At 75.7% G+C, this 27050-nt stretch overlaps 1 protein-coding gene across 1 annotated transcript in view; it reads right to left on the bottom strand.

Annotated features, from left to right (window-relative positions):
• Positions 1-27050, bottom strand: part of EP300 (E1A binding protein p300) — a 136115-nt gene that overhangs the window by 44782 nt on the left and 64283 nt on the right. The window contains 1 exon segment of the mRNA XM_048501536.1: positions 4676-4937. Coding sequence (XP_048357493.1) covers positions 4676-4937 — 262 coding nt within the window.

The raw sequence follows: 27050 nt of genomic DNA, 5'->3' as shown, positions 1-27050 counted from the left end.
TACATTATATGTATATCCTGTCTGTAAATCTAGCATGTGCCAGGCGTTCTCTTTGGCATGGCTAGGACACAGGCAGAAGAATAGCAAGTGAATTTCTTGACTCCTATGGAACATGGAGTTAACCTCAGGCATGAATGTGGAATCTGATTGTAGCACCATCTTCTCCTTACGGAAGATGCATAACCCTTTCCTGACTGACAGGACTCCCAGTCCTGATACCTTTTCAGCTGAAATCATTGTTGCCAAGAGTAAGAGTTCCCATGCTTACAATATCACCACCTTACAAATGTTTTCTATGTGGAGTTGTAAACATGCCTAATAGATATCTTTCTGGAAACAAAGACAGATTCTGCAACCTCAACAGAATAGCTTAGTTCTAGGAGCCTGCTCCTCTCAACAGCCGAAGCCATTCTGGATCCGTGGGCTACAATGGCTCCTGACAAATCAAGTTCTGACTCAACAGGATACACCAAGGCTCTTGTATTATCTCCCACATCCCACTAGAGATGCAAATCATGGATTGTGAGGCCACTCTAACTACACCAAGATCATGCTCACTTGCTCCTGATGTATCTTCTCAAAGACTTTTGGTATGAATGGAAGTGGTGGAAAGACATACACGGGCCGCTCCAACTTGGGGAATGTTAGGGCATCCACCTGTTTCGCCTGTAGATCCTGGTATTTGGAGAATCATGGAACATGATTATTAAATGCCGAGGTGAAGAGACCCACACTTGGGATTCTGAACAAGCATAAAATCTGCTGGAAGATCTCCCTCTTGAGGAACAAGTCATTCACGTCAATCTTCTGCCTGCTCAATAAGTCTGCCTAAGTGCTGAGGGAACCCCAGATATGTTCTGCCATCATCAATAGACGACATTTTCCCACCCATGATAGAATGCTTTTTGTTGATCCAATGTCTTGGCCATTCCACTTATTAATGTGAGCCTTGGCAGAGATATTGTCCGTCCTGATCAGTACATGACAGCCCCTGAATTTGGACTGGAAGGATTAGATTTGATTTCCAGGGGTTTGATAGTCATTCCCTTTTTACTTGTGTCCAGACATCCTGGGCAGGTAGAATGTATAAGGAGGCTCCCCAGCCAGAGGGACATCTGTTAAGTATTTGTATGAGGTTCTCCTGAATATTAAAGTTGTCCTCATTCAGTTTGCTGTTTGTCCACTTATTCAAAATTTTTTCTCAGGTAATTATGAGTCTAATTTCTTGTTTCTCTTCTGTAACTCCAACTGATATGGATGAAGGAACCACTAAAGTGACCTGGAGTGGAACAGTACCTACGGAACACAACCTATGCACGATGTTATCAGGGCTTGGAGGTGTGCCAGCGACATTAATTGGGCAGACTTGGCCATGGCTGTCTCCTTGGCAAGACTTGAGATTTTGATTACCTTGTTCTCCAGAAGTAGCAGCATGTTCTTTGGGGTATCAATAATAACCCCCAGATGTTGTAATCTTTGGGAAGGAATGAAGCTGCCCTTTCCCCAGTTAATCAGATACCAGTGGGACTCTAGGATCTGTATGATACTTTTTGTATCTCTGATGACTTGTTTTCAGTTGGAAGAACAAATCAGATTGTTGTCCACGTAAGGATGAATTTGGATGCCCTGTCTTTGAGTCAGCACCACCATCACCAATACTTTGAAAAATATTCATCATGCTGAAGCCCGCCTGAGAGGAAGGACTGTGAATTGGAAATGATGGTCTTATTATGTGAACTGAAGGAACCTGCGATGTCCTGAGTAGATGGAGACATGCGAGTAAGCTTCTGTCACACCAATGGAAGTCCTGAAGGTCCCTGAATTTAGTGCTTCGGTGATGGGTTGTAGTGTTTCCTTGAGGAAGCATTTGTGTGTCACAAACTTATTGCAATATCTGAGATCAAGGATCACATCCCAGTCCTCATTTTTCTTGGAAATTGTGAAGATGAAGTATACACCTGAAGTGCTGCTCACCCATATGGGCGCTAGTGCTCATATTTCCAGAAGAAGGTTTATGGCTATGATGGTATTAATTGCTTATCTTTTCAAAGGGATCTGGGAGACAAGACAAAATGGTCTGGAGGGAACCTGAAAAATTCTATGGCATAGCTGAACTGCATGATCTGATGAACCGTGTGATCTGGTTGTGATTTGATTGACTGCAGCCACTGAGTTAAAAATTCTTGAAGTCTCCCCATCCATCCCCTACCAGTAAAAGGCTGACATCACAGTTTCCCTTGTTTGGCTGATCTGTCAGATCAATTGGTGCAATAACGTTGGAATGGAGAGGATTTGTTGAAGTGGAAACCTCTTCAAAACAACCCTCTGGTGCTGGACCATTGAGGCTTTCTCTGAATGATTCTGTATTATGACACCATGTGTTAGGAAAGAAAGGAGTGAACTGAGAAAGCATCCTTCTCAAGATGTTGAGGCACTGCCTTCTTCTTCTCTCTGGTCTTGACGAGAATCTTAACCAATCTGCTGCTGCCATGGAATGGGCTGCAAAGGTTATGGTATCCAGAGAGGTGTTTGCTTAAAAGGTGACCATCTTGAGAGGTGGCTCACATCCTCAGTTATTCGTCTGTTGTCACTGGGGATGAACTGGCTTAGTTTCCTGCCCAAACTACTGAGGGTCTACAGATGCGAGCTGAAGTAGCTGCTGTTCTTACTGCCAGCACTGAGCCCTTGTGGGAGTCAGCTTTCCTGTCTAGTGAGTCCTTTATAAATCCCATCTTATCCTCCATAAGTCTGTGGATTGCAGTACTGCAATGGGAGCATTCACTAGTGGGACCTGCAGCATATCTGTAGCATACAAGGCTAATGACACAAGTTTCTAAGTGGCATCAGGAACTGCCTGTTAGACAAGTGTTTAACCCATTCTGCCCTTACGAGTCTTTCAAAGTACTCTGGGAAAGGAACTGATTCAAAAATGGTAACCTTGGAAAAAATTCTAAGATTTCTTTATGGCTAGATTTTTCTCCTTTTTGTTTCCGCTCCAGAATTAGGATCCTCTGAGAGGTGTAGAACCATGGCTGCTTTTACCAAAAAGGATCAATAGTCCTCCCAATTACACAGGTGTGTGGGTTGTTCTTCTGCTATGGGTTCATCCTCAGAAGAAAAATCTCCTTCCTCCTTTTCATTGTGTGACAGAGAAGAAGCTACACTTCCTAGGAAAGGTTGCATACAAGACCTTCTTGACTGCTTTAATGGGCCACTGACAAAAATCCTCCCTGCAGGGGGCATCCTGTCCCTCCCCAAACTTAGTCTTATGATGGCAACTGGGAGGGGGAAGCAATATGAGCCCCTGGGGGAGGATGAAGCAGGATGCCTCTGGATCTAATTAAGTTCTTCCCGTAGAGCGTTCCTGACTACCTCCATAAGCTTATTTGAGTAACGTGACTGAATAACATGGCTCCATAAGCTTGGGTGTTGTTTGTTGCCCCCTGGATGTTTCATCTCTGTCATCTGATTTGAGGGGATCGCCTCTTGGGAGCTTGGCCTACCATTATATCCATCAAGAGCTGAACAGGGTACCCCTTAGGGCTGATGGCTCCACACAGCACTATTTCACACCATTTTTACTTGGCGTGGTTTTCCACTTCAGTTTTGACGAGAATGTCTCAGGCGATCGATCTTTTTCTCCTCTGACACATTTGCTCCTGGTCATTTCCTTGAATTAGAGAGGAAATTATGCCTGGTTTGCATTCTCCAATAGAGGGCCATCTCTGCTGGTCTCCTCCCAAGCCTCAAACTCTGTGAGAGGGGAGGTGCAGGGAGGACCAGGAGAAGGAGATAGACGCGATAGAAAAATACAGCTTTAAAAGCTCTCTCTCTCTCTCTCCATTGACAGTTAACACAGATCAGAAATAATTAGTAAAAAGTTAGAGGAAGGTAGTTGCTGCAGAAAGCTTCTTCAGTGCTCTCCCCATGCAAAGCAGGAAACAAACTGAACTGACTCCTGCATGGGAGCCAGGAAGTGACAAAATATGTCCTGCCTCCCTAAGCAGCTAGTGGGAATCACCCATAATTCAAGATGTCCTCCCCTCAGAGCAAAGAACACTCAGTTCCTTCAAGTTGTTCATACAAACATTTCCCCTTAGTATAATAGCACAACAGCTCTTAAAATATACATGGAACCATTTTAACACAATAGTGAAAGTTTAACATGAACATTTGGTACAGGGCTGGAAAAATCCCAGATGCTTATTTGATTCCAAATTATTTGCTGCTAATACCTAGAAATGATGCAATTTGATCCCAAAATCATTTACTTAAGATTCAATGAGGTTTACTCTTCAATGTATTTCCATAGGTTCATAACCCTCTGGCTCCAAAAATTGGAACCATCACTATCTGCCTTGATGGATTACTACACACTCAACCAGGATTCCACAAGGACCTATTTCATTCAAGCACAGAACAAGTTTATCTGTACCTGGCAATATCTAATACATCCTGCTTTTCTTGATCGCTTGTTCCTATTTTGCAGTGGAGGCATGTTATAATCACTACAACTGCAATGTGCCTTTATTTCTGAAGGCAAAAACTGTCATCAGTCATTTTATTATTCCTGTGTTCTCAAACAATTTTAGCTTCCTGTGGTAAGAGATAGTCTATCAGTGGTCTACAAGTACAGTACCACAGTCTTGTAAAAAACAGAACAAGCTTTACTTACCCTGGCAGGATTTTCCTGCCTGACAATGTGTCATATGGTTGAGAACATTCTTCATGGTACGACAGTGAGGAAGGTTACATTGTCGCACCTCGCCATTTGCTTGTTCCCTCCGCTGACATTTGTGAGCATGTAAGAGGAGAACAAGTTGCTGTTGAATGAGTTTGCGCTTTTCTGGGTCTGCAGTAGGTGTTCCTGATCCCATGCCCTGGGGGGCAGTTGACACCATCCCAGTCTGTTGAACTGGGGGAGTTTGCTGTTGACCCTGCAGAAGAGAACAGAAATACAACTTTTACAGGTTTTTCAAAGTCAACAAAATGTTGAAAAAGTGCTTCTTGTAATTTGAAGCGTTACACTTTAACCTGTGAAAGAAGCAATTATATTAGTTATTGTAAGATAATCAAATGACTCCTCTTTCAGACAAAGTTATTTGCTAGAAGACATTTTCCTTCTGCAAAGCTTCTTGGTCAGTTATAGTGTTACTCATTTACACTCTGGAAGTCAATTTAAAACCCACTGGTGCAGTAACATTATCTGACACACTACACAGTTTCTAACACAGACTCCAACACTACTACCATGATGGCTGGTAATCACTGGAAGTACCTGGACCCTGGAGGTTACATCATAGAGCACATAAACAGATGGGAATGAAGTTCAGAAGATGATCTAGATGTCATGATTGCTTCTTGCATAAACTGCAATGGGTTAATGTTGGGAGAAGTAGAAAACTGATGACTTCTACAAATGGCTTTCCATGTAACAAACTTCTATACACATCCACTCTGGGCCAGAATTCAGTTATCAAGCTTGCATTGACCAATTACTAGGTAGATAATTATTATAATTTTTAATCTTTAAAGACTAAATTATCAGCATTAAACTCATAAGCACTATATGCTACCCAACAGAAACACAGATCCCTAGCCAGCATCAAGTATACCTGCTAGTAAAGGGATTAGCATTTATTGCTTCAATTGTAGTATGTTTTTAAGAATATCTTCAAAGCTTTCAGCTACAACTGGCACCAAAATAATAGGTGGCTCTAATTTTAACTCAAGTATAGTGAAGTTTTAAAATATTTTACACATCTCTTGCTTCTGCATTAACCAACTATAATGGAGGGTGCTTCCTTTCCCTCAAAAACTGTCATTACTACATTAACAAATGACCACTGATTTCTTACCCATGGGAGGTCCGTCTCCTCTGAGTGATGAGAGGACATATTGTGGGTGATTCCCACTGTCCATTCAAGGAGACAAGAAACAATTCTTTCCTCTTCCCTGTCTTGTTTGGGATCGCCCCCTGCTCCTCAGTTCAGGAATCCCTGAATAGTAGTCAACAGACTAGCTGAAACATAACTATAACAACTCCAACTAAACCATAAATATATGTAGAGACAGAAGGGATAACTTTAGTGATTGAAACAGGAAGGGATTAACAAGAATTGTCAGAAAGAAAAGGCTGCCTGATATCAAAATAAGTTATGAGGAAACTGACTGTTTAAACAGTTAAGACAGTTAAGGCAGTTGAGATGATGATTTGGGAAGACAAGATGTCCTCTTATTGCTCAGAGGAGAACAAACATTGGCTTACTCGTGAAGGGTCATTCCCTATTGAGTGGAAGGACAACTTGTGAGACCTCCCAGACCAGTGTCCCTAACATGTGGGTGGATCATCATCATGAAAAGATTCTATGTGTTGCAAAACTTTTCACACAAAGACAACGTTAGTTGAGTTGCAGGTATTCATTTTATAATATCTTATGAAGGTCGATATTGTGAACCAAGTGGCAGCCTTGCACACTTCTTCCACTGACACATTTTTAGACAAGACTGCATTGTCCACAGCCCCCTTGACCGAATGAGCTGTGTTGCCTGAAGGTGGTTCAATCTTCTGGGAGAGGTATGCCCTGATTGTGCATGCTTGGAGGCATCGACTGACTGCACTACTGGAAATTACTTTGCCCAGATTTGGTGGTGGGACAGATGAATTCCATCTCTTGGAATGGATGAGTCCTAAGGATGTATGGTTTAAGTGCTCTTCTCACATCTATGGAATGCCACAATATTTCCCTGGGATGCCTTGGGTTTGGACAAAATGAAGGTAAGCATATTCTTGTGGGCTATGAAACCAATTGTGAACTTTAGGTTGAGACACTGGATCTGGTCTCAAGATAACCATGTCTTTATGAAAAGTACACAAATATGGACTGATAGGATTGAAAACTCTGACATGCGGAAGGCAAGCGAATGTCATCTCCCCCAAGAAGGTAGTTGACATCCTGAGGAACTGAAGGGGAATTTGGCTGAAAGATTCGAATGGTGGTTTAGTGAGAGTATTTAATACTGTGTTCAGCTTCCAGGAAGGAAAGCGACAAGTTCAGGTTTATCCTTTGTCCTGGCATCCTTTAGAAAGCAAACGACATAGGGATGTTTGGGCTCTGTTTTCCATCCAGTTGAGGAATTACTGTGGCCAAAGCAGTCACGTGTCTTCTCAGGGTCAAAGAATGGAGAACACTATCCCATCCTGCAGGGAATTTAGAATGAACGACACCTCTGGGTGAAGAGGGTCCAATTTATTTCCACTGGCCAAAGTACAAATGTTTATAGTGATGTATTGTATGTATTGTTTGTGGATTGTCTTCTGGATACTAAGATGGTTTGGACAATTCTGTTGGTGAGACCTGCCGTTAAGAGCACCACCCACTCAATTGCTATGTGGTCAGTTTCCATTTCTTTAGGTCCAGGTAGTAACTGGGTCCCTGATATAACCTGTCCCATTGTTGTGGGATTTCTAAAGGCTGTTGTGATGTCATCAATCATAGGGTGGTATGGAACTACTACAATAACATCGGCTTGAAGGTCTCCTATTCTTCTCAACAGTTTTGGAAGAACTGGTAGTGGTCGAAACAAGTAGATGAGCCCCCGTGGCCATGGGAATGTTAAGGCATCTGTGGTTTCCGCTGTCGGATGAAAATACCAGGGGAAGTATCAGGTTGTCTGTGCACTGCTTAGGAACGTGAACAGGGAACAGCTTAGGGATGTGCACTGCTTAGGGATATGAACAGGGAACAGATCCATTACAAGCTTGCCCGATGTCATGATCAGTCCCTGTTTGATCCTACCATGTTTTAACTCCTGCCTGGGAAGTAGGAACCTGTCTTTGCTCATTCCCCCTCCCTGGTATGCTTCAGCTATGCCGCTTTGATTTTTCTCAGACTCATTATCAACTCATTAGACACCTGTTGTAGCTCTGTCAGTAGTGTGGAACGTATATTGTTTTGACTCTGGTGGGGGAAGGCAGTTTCTTCTTCCAACAGACCATGGGACTGGAGGGGTGCCATTCCCCCGTGGGAACTGGAATATTAGCTGTACTTAGTTCTGGCAATAGAAGTGTAAATGCTTATTCCTGATGGTATTTCGTAATTTAAAAAATCAATTGAATACAGAGTCTTGTTATTAAACAGCCCAGGGGCGCAACACCTAGACACTGAATTATCCAGATGAACAGATCTCTCTTGAGGTTCCATTACCCTCTTTGATTTCCTGGTGACTGAGTCAGTCCATCTGGCTGTTCACTGCTCCCTTCACATGTTCTGCCTGAAGATAGGTTTTTTCCCTCCAAGGATAAAATCTTATTAGCTTCCCTGTGGAAGGGCAGAGAAGCAACAGTCCCCTTGAAGGTTCATGTATGCCTTTGTTGTGATAGTGTTCATCGTTATGATTACATGGGTGCCTCTGAGTCTTTGATCAATTGCTAGAAGAGCTAGATGAATGGCTCTAATCTCTAATCTGTTCATGGGAAGCCTAGACTCCCTAGGTGGCCACTGACCCTGGGCTGAGGTGTTCTTGACCGTGGCGCCCCAACCATAGAGAATGGCATCCGTAAACATCTGAACTCAGTTCGGAATCCAGCAACACTTGCCCTGAATGTGGTTGAATTATTTGGTCGACCATCCAAGGCTGCACTTCACTTGATGCAGGACGTAGATGGAGATGGTTCTCTTCCAGAGAATGTCTTCCTGGTGTGGCCTCAGAAGCTTTTGCAGACTCCTGAATTGGAACATGCCCCACTGGATAGCATCCATGGTAGAGATTAGGAGAACCAACAACAAAGGCAGAGTCATCAGGCTTGATGTTCTGCTACGTATGGTTGAGATCCACACTTACTGTGAAGGGCCCTTCTCGTGGCAGGCCAGGAGGACATCTTGTCTGTCTGGGTGTTCTCCTTCACCAATTGCAGGGAGGCAGGAAAAGCTTTTGCATCACTTTCTGTAGTAGCCTGAGGAGCCATTGTCTCCCCAGTAACCATTTTGGTCAAGCAGTAGAATACTCCAACAATAAACAAGGAGTTAGAAGGAACATGAACAGGAAGTAACAAAGTAACTCACAAAAGAAGTATACAGATAACGAGTAACTTTATGATCAGGGCCAATACAGAACCAGGGAAAGCCAAGATGATCTCCTGGCCTACCATGAGAAGGGCCCTTCACGGTAAGTGTCCAATGGACCATTCTCATGGAGGCAGAGGATATCTTGTCTGGGACCTCCCCAAGCAGTGTCCCAAATACTAACATGTTCGAGGCAGTTTGGGCAGAAGTGAAGGAGTGTATTTTATATTGGCATACAAAAGAGGAAACTGAGGACCAGGTGGTGGCCTTGCATATTTCCTCTAGAGGTGCTTGATTTCTAAATGCTGCGTTGGTGGTGGCGCGACGCACGGAATGGGCAGTTATTCCATCTGGTATTGGCATCAAGGATGTCTTGTACGCTTCTGCTATGCGGTTTTTGATGGTAGCACCAATTGCTGCTTTTGACATTTGGGTCCCTACTTTAGGCTGAGACACATTTATGAAGAGACTCTCAGTTTTCCTCATGTCCTCTGTTCTGATGATGTAAGCTCTCAGAGACTGTCTAACACAGGGGTAGGGAACCTGCGGCTCTCCAGATGTTCAGGAACTACAATTCCCATCAGCCTCTGTCAGCATGGCCAATTGGCCATGCCCCCCCCCCCCCCCACCTAGGACGCCCCCCCCCCCCCCCCAGCACCCCTCACCAACACCCCCCCCCCCCCCCCTCCCCCCCCCCATTCGCCCCCCCCCCCCCCCGCCCCCCCCCCCCCCGACCCCCCCCCCCCCACACCCCCCCCCCCGACCACCCCCCCCCCCCCCCACCCCCCCCCCCCCCCCCCCCCCCCCCCCCCCACCCCCCCCCCCCCCCACCCCCCCCCCCCCCCACCCCCCCCCCCCCCCACCCCCCCCCCCCCCCACCCCCCCCCCCCCCCACCCCCCCCCCCCCCCACCCCCCCCCCCCCCCACCCCCCCCCCCCCCCACCCCCCCCCCCCCCCACCCCCCCCCCCCCCCACCCCCCCCCCCCCCCACCCCCCCCCCCCCCCACCCCCCCCCCCCCCCACCCCCCCCCCCCCCCACCCCCCCCCCCCCCCACCCCCCCCCCCCCCCACCCCCCCCCCCCCCCACCCCCCCCCCCCCCCACCCCCCCCCCCCCCCACCCCCCCCCCCCCCCACCCCCCCCCCCCCCCACCCCCCCCCCCCCCCACCCCCCCCCCCCCCCACCCCCCCCCCCCCCCACCCCCCCCCCCCCCCACCCCCCCCCCCCCCCACCCCCCCCCCCCCCCACCCCCCCCCCCCCCCACCCCCCCCCCCCCCCACCCCCCCCCCCCCCCACCCCCCCCCCCCCCCACCCCCCCCCCCCCCCACCCCCCCCCCCCCCCACCCCCCCCCCCCCCCACCCCCCCCCCCCCCCACCCCCCCCCCCCCCCACCCCCCCCCCCCCCCACCCCCCCCCCCCCCCACCCCCCCCCCCCCCCACCCCCCCCCCCCCCCACCCCCCCCCCCCCCCACCCCCCCCCCCCCCCACCCCCCCCCCCCCCCACCCCCCCCCCCCCCCACCCCCCCCCCCCCCCACCCCCCCCCCCCCCCACCCCCCCCCCCCCCCACCCCCCCCCCCCCCCACCCCCCCCCCCCCCCACCCCCCCCCCCCCCCACCCCCCCCCCCCCCCACCCCCCCCCCCCCCCACCCCCCCCCCCCCCCACCCCCCCCCCCCCCCACCCCCCCCCCCCCCCACCCCCCCCCCCCCCCACCCCCCCCCCCCCCCACCCCCCCCCCCCCCCACCCCCCCCCCCCCCCACCCCCCCCCCCCCCCACCCCCCCCCCCCCCCACCCCCCCCCCCCCCCACCCCCCCCCCCCCCCACCCCCCCCCCCCCCCACCCCCCCCCCCCCCCACCCCCCCCCCCCCCCACCCCCCCCCCCCCCCACCCCCCCCCCCCCCCACCCCCCCCCCCCCCCACCCCCCCCCCCCCCCACCCCCCCCCCCCCCCACCCCCCCCCCCCCCCACCCCCCCCCCCCCCCACCCCCCCCCCCCCCCACCCCCCCCCCCCCCCACCCCCCCCCCCCCCCACCCCCCCCCCCCCCCACCCCCCCCCCCCCCCACCCCCCCCCCCCCCCACCCCCCCCCCCCCCCACCCCCCCCCCCCCCCACCCCCCCCCCCCCCCACCCCCCCCCCCCCCCACCCCCCCCCCCCCCCACCCCCCCCCCCCCCCACCCCCCCCCCCCCCCACCCCCCCCCCCCCCCACCCCCCCCCCCCCCCACCCCCCCCCCCCCCCACCCCCCCCCCCCCCCACCCCCCCCCCCCCCCACCCCCCCCCCCCCCCACCCCCCCCCCCCCCCACCCCCCCCCCCCCCCACCCCCCCCCCCCCCCACCCCCCCCCCCCCCCACCCCCCCCCCCCCCCACCCCCCCCCCCCCCCACCCCCCCCCCCCCCCACCCCCCCCCCCCCCCACCCCCCCCCCCCCCCACCCCCCCCCCCCCCCACCCCCCCCCCCCCCCACCCCCCCCCCCCCCCACCCCCCCCCCCCCCCACCCCCCCCCCCCCCCACCCCCCCCCCCCCCCACCCCCCCCCCCCCCCACCCCCCCCCCCCCCCACCCCCCCCCCCCCCCACCCCCCCCCCCCCCCACCCCCCCCCCCCCCCACCCCCCCCCCCCCCCACCCCCCCCCCCCCCCACCCCCCCCCCCCCCCACCCCCCCCCCCCCCCACCCCCCCCCCCCCCCACCCCCCCCCCCCCCCACCCCCCCCCCCCCCCACCCCCCCCCCCCCCCACCCCCCCCCCCCCCCACCCCCCCCCCCCCCCACCCCCCCCCCCCCCCACCCCCCCCCCCCCCCACCCCCCCCCCCCCCCACCCCCCCCCCCCCCCACCCCCCCCCCCCCCCACCCCCCCCCCCCCCCACCCCCCCCCCCCCCCACCCCCCCCCCCCCCCACCCCCCCCCCCCCCCACCCCCCCCCCCCCCCACCCCCCCCCCCCCCCACCCCCCCCCCCCCCCACCCCCCCCCCCCCCCACCCCCCCCCCCCCCCACCCCCCCCCCCCCCCACCCCCCCCCCCCCCCACCCCCCCCCCCCCCCACCCCCCCCCCCCCCCACCCCCCCCCCCCCCCACCCCCCCCCCCCCCCACCCCCCCCCCCCCCCACCCCCCCCCCCCCCCACCCCCCCCCCCCCCCACCCCCCCCCCCCCCCACCCCCCCCCCCCCCCACCCCCCCCCCCCCCCACCCCCCCCCCCCCCCACCCCCCCCCCCCCCCACCCCCCCCCCCCCCCACCCCCCCCCCCCCCCACCCCCCCCCCCCCCCACCCCCCCCCCCCCCCACCCCCCCCCCCCCCCACCCCCCCCCCCCCCCACCCCCCCCCCCCCCCACCCCCCCCCCCCCCCACCCCCCCCCCCCCCCACCCCCCCCCCCCCCCACCCCCCCCCCCCCCCACCCCCCCCCCCCCCCACCCCCCCCCCCCCCCACCCCCCCCCCCCCCCACCCCCCCCCCCCCCCACCCCCCCCCCCCCCCACCCCCCCCCCCCCCCACCCCCCCCCCCCCCCACCCCCCCCCCCCCCCACCCCCCCCCCCCCCCACCCCCCCCCCCCCCCACCCCCCCCCCCCCCCACCCCCCCCCCCCCCCACCCCCCCCCCCCCCCACCCCCCCCCCCCCCCACCCCCCCCCCCCCCCACCCCCCCCCCCCCCCACCCCCCCCCCCCCCCACCCCCCCCCCCCCCCACCCCCCCCCCCCCCCACCCCCCCCCCCCCCCACCCCCCCCCCCCCCCACCCCCCCCCCCCCCCACCCCCCCCCCCCCCCACCCCCCCCCCCCCCCACCCCCCCCCCCCCCCACCCCCCCCCCCCCCCACCCCCCCCCCCCCCCACCCCCCCCCCCCCCCACCCCCCCCCCCCCCCACCCCCCCCCCCCCCCACCCCCCCCCCCCCCCACCCCCCCCCCCCCCCACCCCCCCCCCCCCCCACCCCCCCCCCCCCCCACCCCCCCCCCCCCCCACCCCCCCCCCCCCCCACCCCCCCCCCCCCCCACCCCCCCCCCCCCCCACCCCCCCCCCCCCCCACCCCCCCCCCCCCCCACCCCCCCCCCCCCCCACCCCCCCCCCCCCCCACCCCCCCCCCCCCCCACCCCCCCCCCCCCCCACCCCCCCCCCCCCCCACCCCCCCCCCCCCCCACCCCCCCCCCCCCCCACCCCCCCCCCCCCCCACCCCCCCCCCCCCCCACCCCCCCCCCCCCCCACCCCCCCCCCCCCCCACCCCCCCCCCCCCCCACCCCCCCCCCCCCCCACCCCCCCCCCCCCCCACCCCCCCCCCCCCCCACCCCCCCCCCCCCCCACCCCCCCCCCCCCCCACCCCCCCCCCCCCCCACCCCCCCCCCCCCCCACCCCCCCCCCCCCCCACCCCCCCCCCCCCCCACCCCCCCCCCCCCCCACCCCCCCCCCCCCCCACCCCCCCCCCCCCCCACCCCCCCCCCCCCCCACCCCCCCCCCCCCCCACCCCCCCCCCCCCCCACCCCCCCCCCCCCCCACCCCCCCCCCCCCCCACCCCCCCCCCCCCCCACCCCCCCCCCCCCCCACCCCCCCCCCCCCCCACCCCCCCCCCCCCCCACCCCCCCCCCCCCCCACCCCCCCCCCCCCCCACCCCCCCCCCCCCCCACCCCCCCCCCCCCCCACCCCCCCCCCCCCCCACCCCCCCCCCCCCCCACCCCCCCCCCCCCCCACCCCCCCCCCCCCCCACCCCCCCCCCCCCCCACCCCCCCCCCCCCCCACCCCCCCCCCCCCCCACCCCCCCCCCCCCCCACCCCCCCCCCCCCCCACCCCCCCCCCCCCCCACCCCCCCCCCCCCCCACCCCCCCCCCCCCCCACCCCCCCCCCCCCCCACCCCCCCCCCCCCCCACCCCCCCCCCCCCCCACCCCCCCCCCCCCCCACCCCCCCCCCCCCCCACCCCCCCCCCCCCCCACCCCCCCCCCCCCCCACCCCCCCCCCCCCCCACCCCCCCCCCCCCCCACCCCCCCCCCCCCCCACCCCCCCCCCCCCCCACCCCCCCCCCCCCCCACCCCCCCCCCCCCCCACCCCCCCCCCCCCCCACCCCCCCCCCCCCCCACCCCCCCCCCCCCCCACCCCCCCCCCCCCCCACCCCCCCCCCCCCCCACCCCCCCCCCCCCCCACCCCCCCCCCCCCCCACCCCCCCCCCCCCCCACCCCCCCCCCCCCCCACCCCCCCCCCCCCCCACCCCCCCCCCCCCCCACCCCCCCCCCCCCCCACCCCCCCCCCCCCCCACCCCCCCCCCCCCCCACCCCCCCCCCCCCCCACCCCCCCCCCCCCCCACCCCCCCCCCCCCCCACCCCCCCCCCCCCCCACCCCCCCCCCCCCCCACCCCCCCCCCCCCCCACCCCCCCCCCCCCCCACCCCCCCCCCCCCCCACCCCCCCCCCCCCCCACCCCCCCCCCCCCCCACCCCCCCCCCCCCCCACCCCCCCCCCCCCCCACCCCCCCCCCCCCCCACCCCCCCCCCCCCCCACCCCCCCCCCCCCCCACCCCCCCCCCCCCCCACCCCCCCCCCCCCCCACCCCCCCCCCCCCCCACCCCCCCCCCCCCCCACCCCCCCCCCCCCCCACCCCCCCCCCCCCCCACCCCCCCCCCCCCCCACCCCCCCCCCCCCCCACCCCCCCCCCCCCCCACCCCCCCCCCCCCCCACCCCCCCCCCCCCCCACCCCCCCCCCCCCCCACCCCCCCCCCCCCCCACCCCCCCCCCCCCCCACCCCCCCCCCCCCCCACCCCCCCCCCCCCCCACCCCCCCCCCCCCCCACCCCCCCCCCCCCCCACCCCCCCCCCCCCCCACCCCCCCCCCCCCCCACCCCCCCCCCCCCCCACCCCCCCCCCCCCCCACCCCCCCCCCCCCCCACCCCCCCCCCCCCCCACCCCCCCCCCCCCCCACCCCCCCCCCCCCCCACCCCCCCCCCCCCCCACCCCCCCCCCCCCCCACCCCCCCCCCCCCCCACCCCCCCCCCCCCCCACCCCCCCCCCCCCCCACCCCCCCCCCCCCCCACCCCCCCCCCCCCCCACCCCCCCCCCCCCCCACCCCCCCCCCCCCCCACCCCCCCCCCCCCCCACCCCCCCCCCCCCCCACCCCCCCCCCCCCCCACCCCCCCCCCCCCCCACCCCCCCCCCCCCCCACCCCCCCCCCCCCCCACCCCCCCCCCCCCCCACCCCCCCCCCCCCCCACCCCCCCCCCCCCCCACCCCCCCCCCCCCCCACCCCCCCCCCCCCCCACCCCCCCCCCCCCCCACCCCCCCCCCCCCCCACCCCCCCCCCCCCCCACCCCCCCCCCCCCCCACCCCCCCCCCCCCCCACCCCCCCCCCCCCCCACCCCCCCCCCCCCCCACCCCCCCCCCCCCCCACCCCCCCCCCCCCCCACCCCCCCCCCCCCCCACCCCCCCCCCCCCCCACCCCCCCCCCCCCCCACCCCCCCCCCCCCCCACCCCCCCCCCCCCCCACCCCCCCCCCCCCCCACCCCCCCCCCCCCCCACCCCCCCCCCCCCCCACCCCCCCCCCCCCCCACCCCCCCCCCCCCCCACCCCCCCCCCCCCCCACCCCCCCCCCCCCCCACCCCCCCCCCCCCCCACCCCCCCCCCCCCCCACCCCCCCCCCCCCCCACCCCCCCCCCCCCCCACCCCCCCCCCCCCCCACCCCCCCCCCCCCCCACCCCCCCCCCCCCCCACCCCCCCCCCCCCCCACCCCCCCCCCCCCCCACCCCCCCCCCCCCCCACCCCCCCCCCCCCCCACCCCCCCCCCCCCCCACCCCCCCCCCCCCCCACCCCCCCCCCCCCCCACCCCCCCCCCCCCCCACCCCCCCCCCCCCCCACCCCCCCCCCCCCCCACCCCCCCCCCCCCCCACCCCCCCCCCCCCCCACCCCCCCCCCCCCCCACCCCCCCCCCCCCCCACCCCCCCCCCCCCCCACCCCCCCCCCCCCCCACCCCCCCCCCCCCCCACCCCCCCCCCCCCCCACCCCCCCCCCCCCCCACCCCCCCCCCCCCCCACCCCCCCCCCCCCCCACCCCCCCCCCCCCCCACCCCCCCCCCCCCCCACCCCCCCCCCCCCCCACCCCCCCCCCCCCCCACCCCCCCCCCCCCCCACCCCCCCCCCCCCCCACCCCCCCCCCCCCCCACCCCCCCCCCCCCCCACCCCCCCCCCCCCCCACCCCCCCCCCCCCCCACCCCCCCCCCCCCCCACCCCCCCCCCCCCCCACCCCCCCCCCCCCCCACCCCCCCCCCCCCCCACCCCCCCCCCCCCCCACCCCCCCCCCCCCCCACCCCCCCCCCCCCCCACCCCCCCCCCCCCCCACCCCCCCCCCCCCCCACCCCCCCCCCCCCCCACCCCCCCCCCCCCCCACCCCCCCCCCCCCCCACCCCCCCCCCCCCCCACCCCCCCCCCCCCCCACCCCCCCCCCCCCCCACCCCCCCCCCCCCCCACCCCCCCCCCCCCCCACCCCCCCCCCCCCCCACCCCCCCCCCCCCCCACCCCCCCCCCCCCCCACCCCCCCCCCCCCCCACCCCCCCCCCCCCCCACCCCCCCCCCCCCCCACCCCCCCCCCCCCCCACCCCCCCCCCCCCCCACCCCCCCCCCCCCCCACCCCCCCCCCCCCCCACCCCCCCCCCCCCCCACCCCCCCCCCCCCCCACCCCCCCCCCCCCCCACCCCCCCCCCCCCCCACCCCCCCCCCCCCCCACCCCCCCCCCCCCCCACCCCCCCCCCCCCCCACCCCCCCCCCCCCCCACCCCCCCCCCCCCCCACCCCCCCCCCCCCCCACCCCCCCCCCCCCCCACCCCCCCCCCCCCCCACCCCCCCCCCCCCCCACCCCCCCCCCCCCCCACCCCCCCCCCCCCCCACCCCCCCCCCCCCCCACCCCCCCCCCCCCCCACCCCCCCCCCCCCCCACCCCCCCCCCCCCCCACCCCCCCCCCCCCCCACCCCCCCCCCCCCCCACCCCCCCCCCCCCCCACCCCCCCCCCCCCCCACCCCCCCCCCCCCCCACCCCCCCCCCCCCCCACCCCCCCCCCCCCCCACCCCCCCCCCCCCCCACCCCCCCCCCCCCCCACCCCCCCCCCCCCCCACCCCCCCCCCCCCCCACCCCCCCCCCCCCCCACCCCCCCCCCCCCCCACCCCCCCCCCCCCCCACCCCCCCCCCCCCCCACCCCCCCCCCCCCCCACCCCCCCCCCCCCCCACCCCCCCCCCCCCCCACCCCCCCCCCCCCCCACCCCCCCCCCCCCCCACCCCCCCCCCCCCCCACCCCCCCCCCCCCCCACCCCCCCCCCCCCCCACCCCCCCCCCCCCCCACCCCCCCCCCCCCCCACCCCCCCCCCCCCCCACCCCCCCCCCCCCCCACCCCCCCCCCCCCCCACCCCCCCCCCCCCCCACCCCCCCCCCCCCCCACCCCCCCCCCCCCCCACCCCCCCCCCCCCCCACCCCCCCCCCCCCCCACCCCCCCCCCCCCCCACCCCCCCCCCCCCCCACCCCCCCCCCCCCCCACCCCCCCCCCCCCCCACCCCCCCCCCCCCCCACCCCCCCCCCCCCCCACCCCCCCCCCCCCCCACCCCCCCCCCCCCCCACCCCCCCCCCCCCCCACCCCCCCCCCCCCCCACCCCCCCCCCCCCCCACCCCCCCCCCCCCCCACCCCCCCCCCCCCCCACCCCCCCCCCCCCCCACCCCCCCCCCCCCCCACCCCCCCCCCCCCCCACCCCCCCCCCCCCCCACCCCCCCCCCCCCCCACCCCCCCCCCCCCCCACCCCCCCCCCCCCCCACCCCCCCCCCCCCCCACCCCCCCCCCCCCCCACCCCCCCCCCCCCCCACCCCCCCCCCCCCCCACCCCCCCCCCCCCCCACCCCCCCCCCCCCCCACCCCCCCCCCCCCCCACCCCCCCCCCCCCCCACCCCCCCCCCCCCCCACCCCCCCCCCCCCCCACCCCCCCCCCCCCCCACCCCCCCCCCCCCCCACCCCCCCCCCCCCCCACCCCCCCCCCCCCCCACCCCCCCCCCCCCCCACCCCCCCCCCCCCCCACCCCCCCCCCCCCCCACCCCCCCCCCCCCCCACCCCCCCCCCCCCCCACCCCCCCCCCCCCCCACCCCCCCCCCCCCCCACCCCCCCCCCCCCCCACCCCCCCCCCCCCCCACCCCCCCCCCCCCCCACCCCCCCCCCCCCCCACCCCCCCCCCCCCCCACCCCCCCCCCCCCCCACCCCCCCCCCCCCCCACCCCCCCCCCCCCCCACCCCCCCCCCCCCCCACCCCCCCCCCCCCCCACCCCCCCCCCCCCCCACCCCCCCCCCCCCCCACCCCCCCCCCCCCCCACCCCCCCCCCCCCCCACCCCCCCCCCCCCCCACCCCCCCCCCCCCCCACCCCCCCCCCCCCCCACCCCCCCCCCCCCCCACCCCCCCCCCCCCCCACCCCCCCCCCCCCCCACCCCCCCCCCCCCCCACCCCCCCCCCCCCCCACCCCCCCCCCCCCCCACCCCCCCCCCCCCCCACCCCCCCCCCCCCCCACCCCCCCCCCCCCCCACCCCCCCCCCCCCCCACCCCCCCCCCCCCCCACCCCCCCCCCCCCCCACCCCCCCCCCCCCCCACCCCCCCCCCCCCCCACCCCCCCCCCCCCCCACCCCCCCCCCCCCCCACCCCCCCCCCCCCCCACCCCCCCCCCCCCCCACCCCCCCCCCCCCCCACCCCCCCCCCCCCCCACCCCCCCCCCCCCCCACCCCCCCCCCCCCCCACCCCCCCCCCCCCCCACCCCCCCCCCCCCCCACCCCCCCCCCCCCCCACCCCCCCCCCCCCCCACCCCCCCCCCCCCCCACCCCCCCCCCCCCCCACCCCCCCCCCCCCCCACCCCCCCCCCCCCCCACCCCCCCCCCCCCCCACCCCCCCCCCCCCCCACCCCCCCCCCCCCCCACCCCCCCCCCCCCCCACCCCCCCCCCCCCCCACCCCCCCCCCCCCCCACCCCCCCCCCCCCCCACCCCCCCCCCCCCCCACCCCCCCCCCCCCCCACCCCCCCCCCCCCCCACCCCCCCCCCCCCCCACCCCCCCCCCCCCCCACCCCCCCCCCCCCCCACCCCCCCCCCCCCCCACCCCCCCCCCCCCCCACCCCCCCCCCCCCCCACCCCCCCCCCCCCCCACCCCCCCCCCCCCCCACCCCCCCCCCCCCCCACCCCCCCCCCCCCCCACCCCCCCCCCCCCCCACCCCCCCCCCCCCCCACCCCCCCCCCCCCCCACCCCCCCCCCCCCCCACCCCCCCCCCCCCCCACCCCCCCCCCCCCCCACCCCCCCCCCCCCCCACCCCCCCCCCCCCCCACCCCCCCCCCCCCCCACCCCCCCCCCCCCCCACCCCCCCCCCCCCCCACCCCCCCCCCCCCCCACCCCCCCCCCCCCCCACCCCCCCCCCCCCCCACCCCCCCCCCCCCCCACCCCCCCCCCCCCCCACCCCCCCCCCCCCCCACCCCCCCCCCCCCCCACCCCCCCCCCCCCCCACCCCCCCCCCCCCCCACCCCCCCCCCCCCCCACCCCCCCCCCCCCCCACCCCCCCCCCCCCCCACCCCCCCCCCCCCCCACCCCCCCCCCCCCCCACCCCCCCCCCCCCCCACCCCCCCCCCCCCCCACCCCCCCCCCCCCCCACCCCCCCCCCCCCCCACCCCCCCCCCCCCCCACCCCCCCCCCCCCCCACCCCCCCCCCCCCCCACCCCCCCCCCCCCCCACCCCCCCCCCCCCCCACCCCCCCCCCCCCCCACCCCCCCCCCCCCCCACCCCCCCCCCCCCCCACCCCCCCCCCCCCCCACCCCCCCCCCCCCCCACCCCCCCCCCCCCCCACCCCCCCCCCCCCCCACCCCCCCCCCCCCCCACCCCCCCCCCCCCCCACCCCCCCCCCCCCCCACCCCCCCCCCCCCCCACCCCCCCCCCCCCCCACCCCCCCCCCCCCCCACCCCCCCCCCCCCCCACCCCCCCCCCCCCCCACCCCCCCCCCCCCCCACCCCCCCCCCCCCCCACCCCCCCCCCCCCCCACCCCCCCCCCCCCCCACCCCCCCCCCCCCCCACCCCCCCCCCCCCCCACCCCCCCCCCCCCCCACCCCCCCCCCCCCCCACCCCCCCCCCCCCCCACCCCCCCCCCCCCCCACCCCCCCCCCCCCCCACCCCCCCCCCCCCCCACCCCCCCCCCCCCCCACCCCCCCCCCCCCCCACCCCCCCCCCCCCCCACCCCCCCCCCCCCCCACCCCCCCCCCCCCCCACCCCCCCCCCCCCCCACCCCCCCCCCCCCCCACCCCCCCCCCCCCCCACCCCCCCCCCCCCCCACCCCCCCCCCCCCCCACCCCCCCCCCCCCCCACCCCCCCCCCCCCCCACCCCCCCCCCCCCCCACCCCCCCCCCCCCCCACCCCCCCCCCCCCCCACCCCCCCCCCCCCCCACCCCCCCCCCCCCCCACCCCCCCCCCCCCCCACCCCCCCCCCCCCCCACCCCCCCCCCCCCCCACCCCCCCCCCCCCCCACCCCCCCCCCCCCCCACCCCCCCCCCCCCCCACCCCCCCCCCCCCCCACCCCCCCCCCCCCCCACCCCCCCCCCCCCCCACCCCCCCCCCCCCCCACCCCCCCCCCCCCCCACCCCCCCCCCCCCCCACCCCCCCCCCCCCCCACCCCCCCCCCCCCCCACCCCCCCCCCCCCCCACCCCCCCCCCCCCCCACCCCCCCCCCCCCCCACCCCCCCCCCCCCCCACCCCCCCCCCCCCCCACCCCCCCCCCCCCCCACCCCCCCCCCCCCCCACCCCCCCCCCCCCCCACCCCCCCCCCCCCCCACCCCCCCCCCCCCCCACCCCCCCCCCCCCCCACCCCCCCCCCCCCCCACCCCCCCCCCCCCCCACCCCCCCCCCCCCCCACCCCCCCCCCCCCCCACCCCCCCCCCCCCCCACCCCCCCCCCCCCCCACCCCCCCCCCCCCCCACCCCCCCCCCCCCCCACCCCCCCCCCCCCCCACCCCCCCCCCCCCCCACCCCCCCCCCCCCCCACCCCCCCCCCCCCCCACCCCCCCCCCCCCCCACCCCCCCCCCCCCCCACCCCCCCCCCCCCCCACCCCCCCCCCCCCCCACCCCCCCCCCCCCCCACCCCCCCCCCCCCCCACCCCCCCCCCCCCCCACCCCCCCCCCCCCCCACCCCCCCCCCCCCCCACCCCCCCCCCCCCCCACCCCCCCCCCCCCCCACCCCCCCCCCCCCCCACCCCCCCCCCCCCCCACCCCCCCCCCCCCCCACCCCCCCCCCCCCCCACCCCCCCCCCCCCCCACCCCCCCCCCCCCCCACCCCCCCCCCCCCCCACCCCCCCCCCCCCCCACCCCCCCCCCCCCCCACCCCCCCCCCCCCCCACCCCCCCCCCCCCCCACCCCCCCCCCCCCCCACCCCCCCCCCCCCCCACCCCCCCCCCCCCCCACCCCCCCCCCCCCCCACCCCCCCCCCCCCCCACCCCCCCCCCCCCCCACCCCCCCCCCCCCCCACCCCCCCCCCCCCCCACCCCCCCCCCCCCCCACCCCCCCCCCCCCCCACCCCCCCCCCCCCCCACCCCCCCCCCCCCCCACCCCCCCCCCCCCCCACCCCCCCCCCCCCCCACCCCCCCCCCCCCCCACCCCCCCCCCCCCCCACCCCCCCCCCCCCCCACCCCCCCCCCCCCCCACCCCCCCCCCCCCCCACCCCCCCCCCCCCCCACCCCCCCCCCCCCCCACCCCCCCCCCCCCCCACCCCCCCCCCCCCCCACCCCCCCCCCCCCCCACCCCCCCCCCCCCCCACCCCCCCCCCCCCCCACCCCCCCCCCCCCCCACCCCCCCCCCCCCCCACCCCCCCCCCCCCCCACCCCCCCCCCCCCCCACCCCCCCCCCCCCCCACCCCCCCCCCCCCCCACCCCCCCCCCCCCCCACCCCCCCCCCCCCCCACCCCCCCCCCCCCCCACCCCCCCCCCCCCCCACCCCCCCCCCCCCCCACCCCCCCCCCCCCCCACCCCCCCCCCCCCCCACCCCCCCCCCCCCCCACCCCCCCCCCCCCCCACCCCCCCCCCCCCCCACCCCCCCCCCCCCCCACCCCCCCCCCCCCCCACCCCCCCCCCCCCCCACCCCCCCCCCCCCCCACCCCCCCCCCCCCCCACCCCCCCCCCCCCCCACCCCCCCCCCCCCCCACCCCCCCCCCCCCCCACCCCCCCCCCCCCCCACCCCCCCCCCCCCCCACCCCCCCCCCCCCCCACCCCCCCCCCCCCCCACCCCCCCCCCCCCCCACCCCCCCCCCCCCCCACCCCCCCCCCCCCCCACCCCCCCCCCCCCCCACCCCCCCCCCCCCCCACCCCCCCCCCCCCCCACCCCCCCCCCCCCCCACCCCCCCCCCCCCCCACCCCCCCCCCCCCCCACCCCCCCCCCCCCCCACCCCCCCCCCCCCCCACCCCCCCCCCCCCCCACCCCCCCCCCCCCCCACCCCCCCCCCCCCCCACCCCCCCCCCCCCCCACCCCCCCCCCCCCCCACCCCCCCCCCCCCCCACCCCCCCCCCCCCCCACCCCCCCCCCCCCCCACCCCCCCCCCCCCCCACCCCCCCCCCCCCCCACCCCCCCCCCCCCCCACCCCCCCCCCCCCCCACCCCCCCCCCCCCCCACCCCCCCCCCCCCCCACCCCCCCCCCCCCCCACCCCCCCCCCCCCCCACCCCCCCCCCCCCCCACCCCCCCCCCCCCCCACCCCCCCCCCCCCCCACCCCCCCCCCCCCCCACCCCCCCCCCCCCCCACCCCCCCCCCCCCCCACCCCCCCCCCCCCCCACCCCCCCCCCCCCCCACCCCCCCCCCCCCCCACCCCCCCCCCCCCCCACCCCCCCCCCCCCCCACCCCCCCCCCCCCCCACCCCCCCCCCCCCCCACCCCCCCCCCCCCCCACCCCCCCCCCCCCCCACCCCCCCCCCCCCCCACCCCCCCCCCCCCCCACCCCCCCCCCCCCCCACCCCCCCCCCCCCCCACCCCCCCCCCCCCCCACCCCCCCCCCCCCCCACCCCCCCCCCCCCCCACCCCCCCCCCCCCCCACCCCCCCCCCCCCCCACCCCCCCCCCCCCCCACCCCCCCCCCCCCCCACCCCCCCCCCCCCCCACCCCCCCCCCCCCCCACCCCCCCCCCCCCCCACCCCCCCCCCCCCCCACCCCCCCCCCCCCCCACCCCCCCCCCCCCCCACCCCCCCCCCCCCCCACCCCCCCCCCCCCCCACCCCCCCCCCCCCCCACCCCCCCCCCCCCCCACCCCCCCCCCCCCCCACCCCCCCCCCCCCCCACCCCCCCCCCCCCCCACCCCCCCCCCCCCCCACCCCCCCCCCCCCCCACCCCCCCCCCCCCCCACCCCCCCCCCCCCCCACCCCCCCCCCCCCCCACCCCCCCCCCCCCCCACCCCCCCCCCCCCCCACCCCCCCCCCCCCCCACCCCCCCCCCCCCCCACCCCCCCCCCCCCCCACCCCCCCCCCCCCCCACCCCCCCCCCCCCCCACCCCCCCCCCCCCCCACCCCCCCCCCCCCCCACCCCCCCCCCCCCCCACCCCCCCCCCCCCCCACCCCCCCCCCCCCCCACCCCCCCCCCCCCCCACCCCCCCCCCCCCCCACCCCCCCCCCCCCCCACCCCCCCCCCCCCCCACCCCCCCCCCCCCCCACCCCCCCCCCCCCCCACCCCCCCCCCCCCCCACCCCCCCCCCCCCCCACCCCCCCCCCCCCCCACCCCCCCCCCCCCCCACCCCCCCCCCCCCCCACCCCCCCCCCCCCCCACCCCCCCCCCCCCCCACCCCCCCCCCCCCCCACCCCCCCCCCCCCCCACCCCCCCCCCCCCCCACCCCCCCCCCCCCCCACCCCCCCCCCCCCCCACCCCCCCCCCCCCCCACCCCCCCCCCCCCCCACCCCCCCCCCCCCCCACCCCCCCCCCCCCCCACCCCCCCCCCCCCCCACCCCCCCCCCCCCCCACCCCCCCCCCCCCCCACCCCCCCCCCCCCCCACCCCCCCCCCCCCCCACCCCCCCCCCCCCCCACCCCCCCCCCCCCCCACCCCCCCCCCCCCCCACCCCCCCCCCCCCCCACCCCCCCCCCCCCCCACCCCCCCCCCCCCCCACCCCCCCCCCCCCCCACCCCCCCCCCCCCCCACCCCCCCCCCCCCCCACCCCCCCCCCCCCCCACCCCCCCCCCCCCCCACCCCCCCCCCCCCCCACCCCCCCCCCCCCCCACCCCCCCCCCCCCCCACCCCCCCCCCCCCCCACCCCCCCCCCCCCCCACCCCCCCCCCCCCCCACCCCCCCCCCCCCCCACCCCCCCCCCCCCCCACCCCCCCCCCCCCCCACCCCCCCCCCCCCCCACCCCCCCCCCCCCCCACCCCCCCCCCCCCCCACCCCCCCCCCCCCCCACCCCCCCCCCCCCCCACCCCCCCCCCCCCCCACCCCCCCCCCCCCCCACCCCCCCCCCCCCCCACCCCCCCCCCCCCCCACCCCCCCCCCCCCCCACCCCCCCCCCCCCCCACCCCCCCCCCCCCCCACCCCCCCCCCCCCCCACCCCCCCCCCCCCCCACCCCCCCCCCCCCCCACCCCCCCCCCCCCCCACCCCCCCCCCCCCCCACCCCCCCCCCCCCCCACCCCCCCCCCCCCCCACCCCCCCCCCCCCCCACCCCCCCCCCCCCCCACCCCCCCCCCCCCCCACCCCCCCCCCCCCCCACCCCCCCCCCCCCCCACCCCCCCCCCCCCCCACCCCCCCCCCCCCCCACCCCCCCCCCCCCCCACCCCCCCCCCCCCCCACCCCCCCCCCCCCCCACCCCCCCCCCCCCCCACCCCCCCCCCCCCCCACCCCCCCCCCCCCCCACCCCCCCCCCCCCCCACCCCCCCCCCCCCCCACCCCCCCCCCCCCCCACCCCCCCCCCCCCCCACCCCCCCCCCCCCCCACCCCCCCCCCCCCCCACCCCCCCCCCCCCCCACCCCCCCCCCCCCCCACCCCCCCCCCCCCCCACCCCCCCCCCCCCCCACCCCCCCCCCCCCCCACCCCCCCCCCCCCCCACCCCCCCCCCCCCCCACCCCCCCCCCCCCCCACCCCCCCCCCCCCCCACCCCCCCCCCCCCCCACCCCCCCCCCCCCCCACCCCCCCCCCCCCCCACCCCCCCCCCCCCCCACCCCCCCCCCCCCCCACCCCCCCCCCCCCCCACCCCCCCCCCCCCCCACCCCCCCCCCCCCCCACCCCCCCCCCCCCCCACCCCCCCCCCCCCCCACCCCCCCCCCCCCCCACCCCCCCCCCCCCCCACCCCCCCCCCCCCCCACCCCCCCCCCCCCCCACCCCCCCCCCCCCCCACCCCCCCCCCCCCCCACCCCCCCCCCCCCCCACCCCCCCCCCCCCCCACCCCCCCCCCCCCCCACCCCCCCCCCCCCCCACCCCCCCCCCCCCCCACCCCCCCCCCCCCCCACCCCCCCCCCCCCCCACCCCCCCCCCCCCCCACCCCCCCCCCCCCCCACCCCCCCCCCCCCCCACCCCCCCCCCCCCCCACCCCCCCCCCCCCCCACCCCCCCCCCCCCCCACCCCCCCCCCCCCCCACCCCCCCCCCCCCCCACCCCCCCCCCCCCCCACCCCCCCCCCCCCCCACCCCCCCCCCCCCCCACCCCCCCCCCCCCCCACCCCCCCCCCCCCCCACCCCCCCCCCCCCCCACCCCCCCCCCCCCCCACCCCCCCCCCCCCCCACCCCCCCCCCCCCCCACCCCCCCCCCCCCCCACCCCCCCCCCCCCCCACCCCCCCCCCCCCCCACCCCCCCCCCCCCCCACCCCCCCCCCCCCCCACCCCCCCCCCCCCCCACCCCCCCCCCCCCCCACCCCCCCCCCCCCCCACCCCCCCCCCCCCCCACCCCCCCCCCCCCCCACCCCCCCCCCCCCCCACCCCCCCCCCCCCCCACCCCCCCCCCCCCCCACCCCCCCCCCCCCCCACCCCCCCCCCCCCCCACCCCCCCCCCCCCCCACCCCCCCCCCCCCCCACCCCCCCCCCCCCCCACCCCCCCCCCCCCCCACCCCCCCCCCCCCCCACCCCCCCCCCCCCCCACCCCCCCCCCCCCCCACCCCCCCCCCCCCCCACCCCCCCCCCCCCCCACCCCCCCCCCCCCCCACCCCCCCCCCCCCCCACCCCCCCCCCCCCCCACCCCCCCCCCCCCCCACCCCCCCCCCCCCCCACCCCCCCCCCCCCCCACCCCCCCCCCCCCCCACCCCCCCCCCCCCCCACCCCCCCCCCCCCCCACCCCCCCCCCCCCCCACCCCCCCCCCCCCCCACCCCCCCCCCCCCCCACCCCCCCCCCCCCCCACCCCCCCCCCCCCCCACCCCCCCCCCCCCCCACCCCCCCCCCCCCCCACCCCCCCCCCCCCCCACCCCCCCCCCCCCCCACCCCCCCCCCCCCCCACCCCCCCCCCCCCCCACCCCCCCCCCCCCCCACCCCCCCCCCCCCCCACCCCCCCCCCCCCCCACCCCCCCCCCCCCCCACCCCCCCCCCCCCCCACCCCCCCCCCCCCCCACCCCCCCCCCCCCCCACCCCCCCCCCCCCCCACCCCCCCCCCCCCCCACCCCCCCCCCCCCCCACCCCCCCCCCCCCCCACCCCCCCCCCCCCCCACCCCCCCCCCCCCCCACCCCCCCCCCCCCCCACCCCCCCCCCCCCCCACCCCCCCCCCCCCCCACCCCCCCCCCCCCCCACCCCCCCCCCCCCCCACCCCCCCCCCCCCCCACCCCCCCCCCCCCCCACCCCCCCCCCCCCCCACCCCCCCCCCCCCCCACCCCCCCCCCCCCCCACCCCCCCCCCCCCCCACCCCCCCCCCCCCCCACCCCCCCCCCCCCCCACCCCCCCCCCCCCCCACCCCCCCCCCCCCCCACCCCCCCCCCCCCCCACCCCCCCCCCCCCCCACCCCCCCCCCCCCCCACCCCCCCCCCCCCCCACCCCCCCCCCCCCCCACCCCCCCCCCCCCCCACCCCCCCCCCCCCCCACCCCCCCCCCCCCCCACCCCCCCCCCCCCCCACCC

This window comes from Sphaerodactylus townsendi, linkage group LG06, assembly GCF_021028975.2.
Source record: "Sphaerodactylus townsendi isolate TG3544 linkage group LG06, MPM_Stown_v2.3, whole genome shotgun sequence".
Classification (NCBI taxonomy): Eukaryota; Metazoa; Chordata; class Lepidosauria; order Squamata; family Sphaerodactylidae; genus Sphaerodactylus; species Sphaerodactylus townsendi.
The sequence above is the reverse complement of the archived record's forward strand: the minus strand, read 5'-3'. Positions and strand labels throughout refer to the sequence as shown.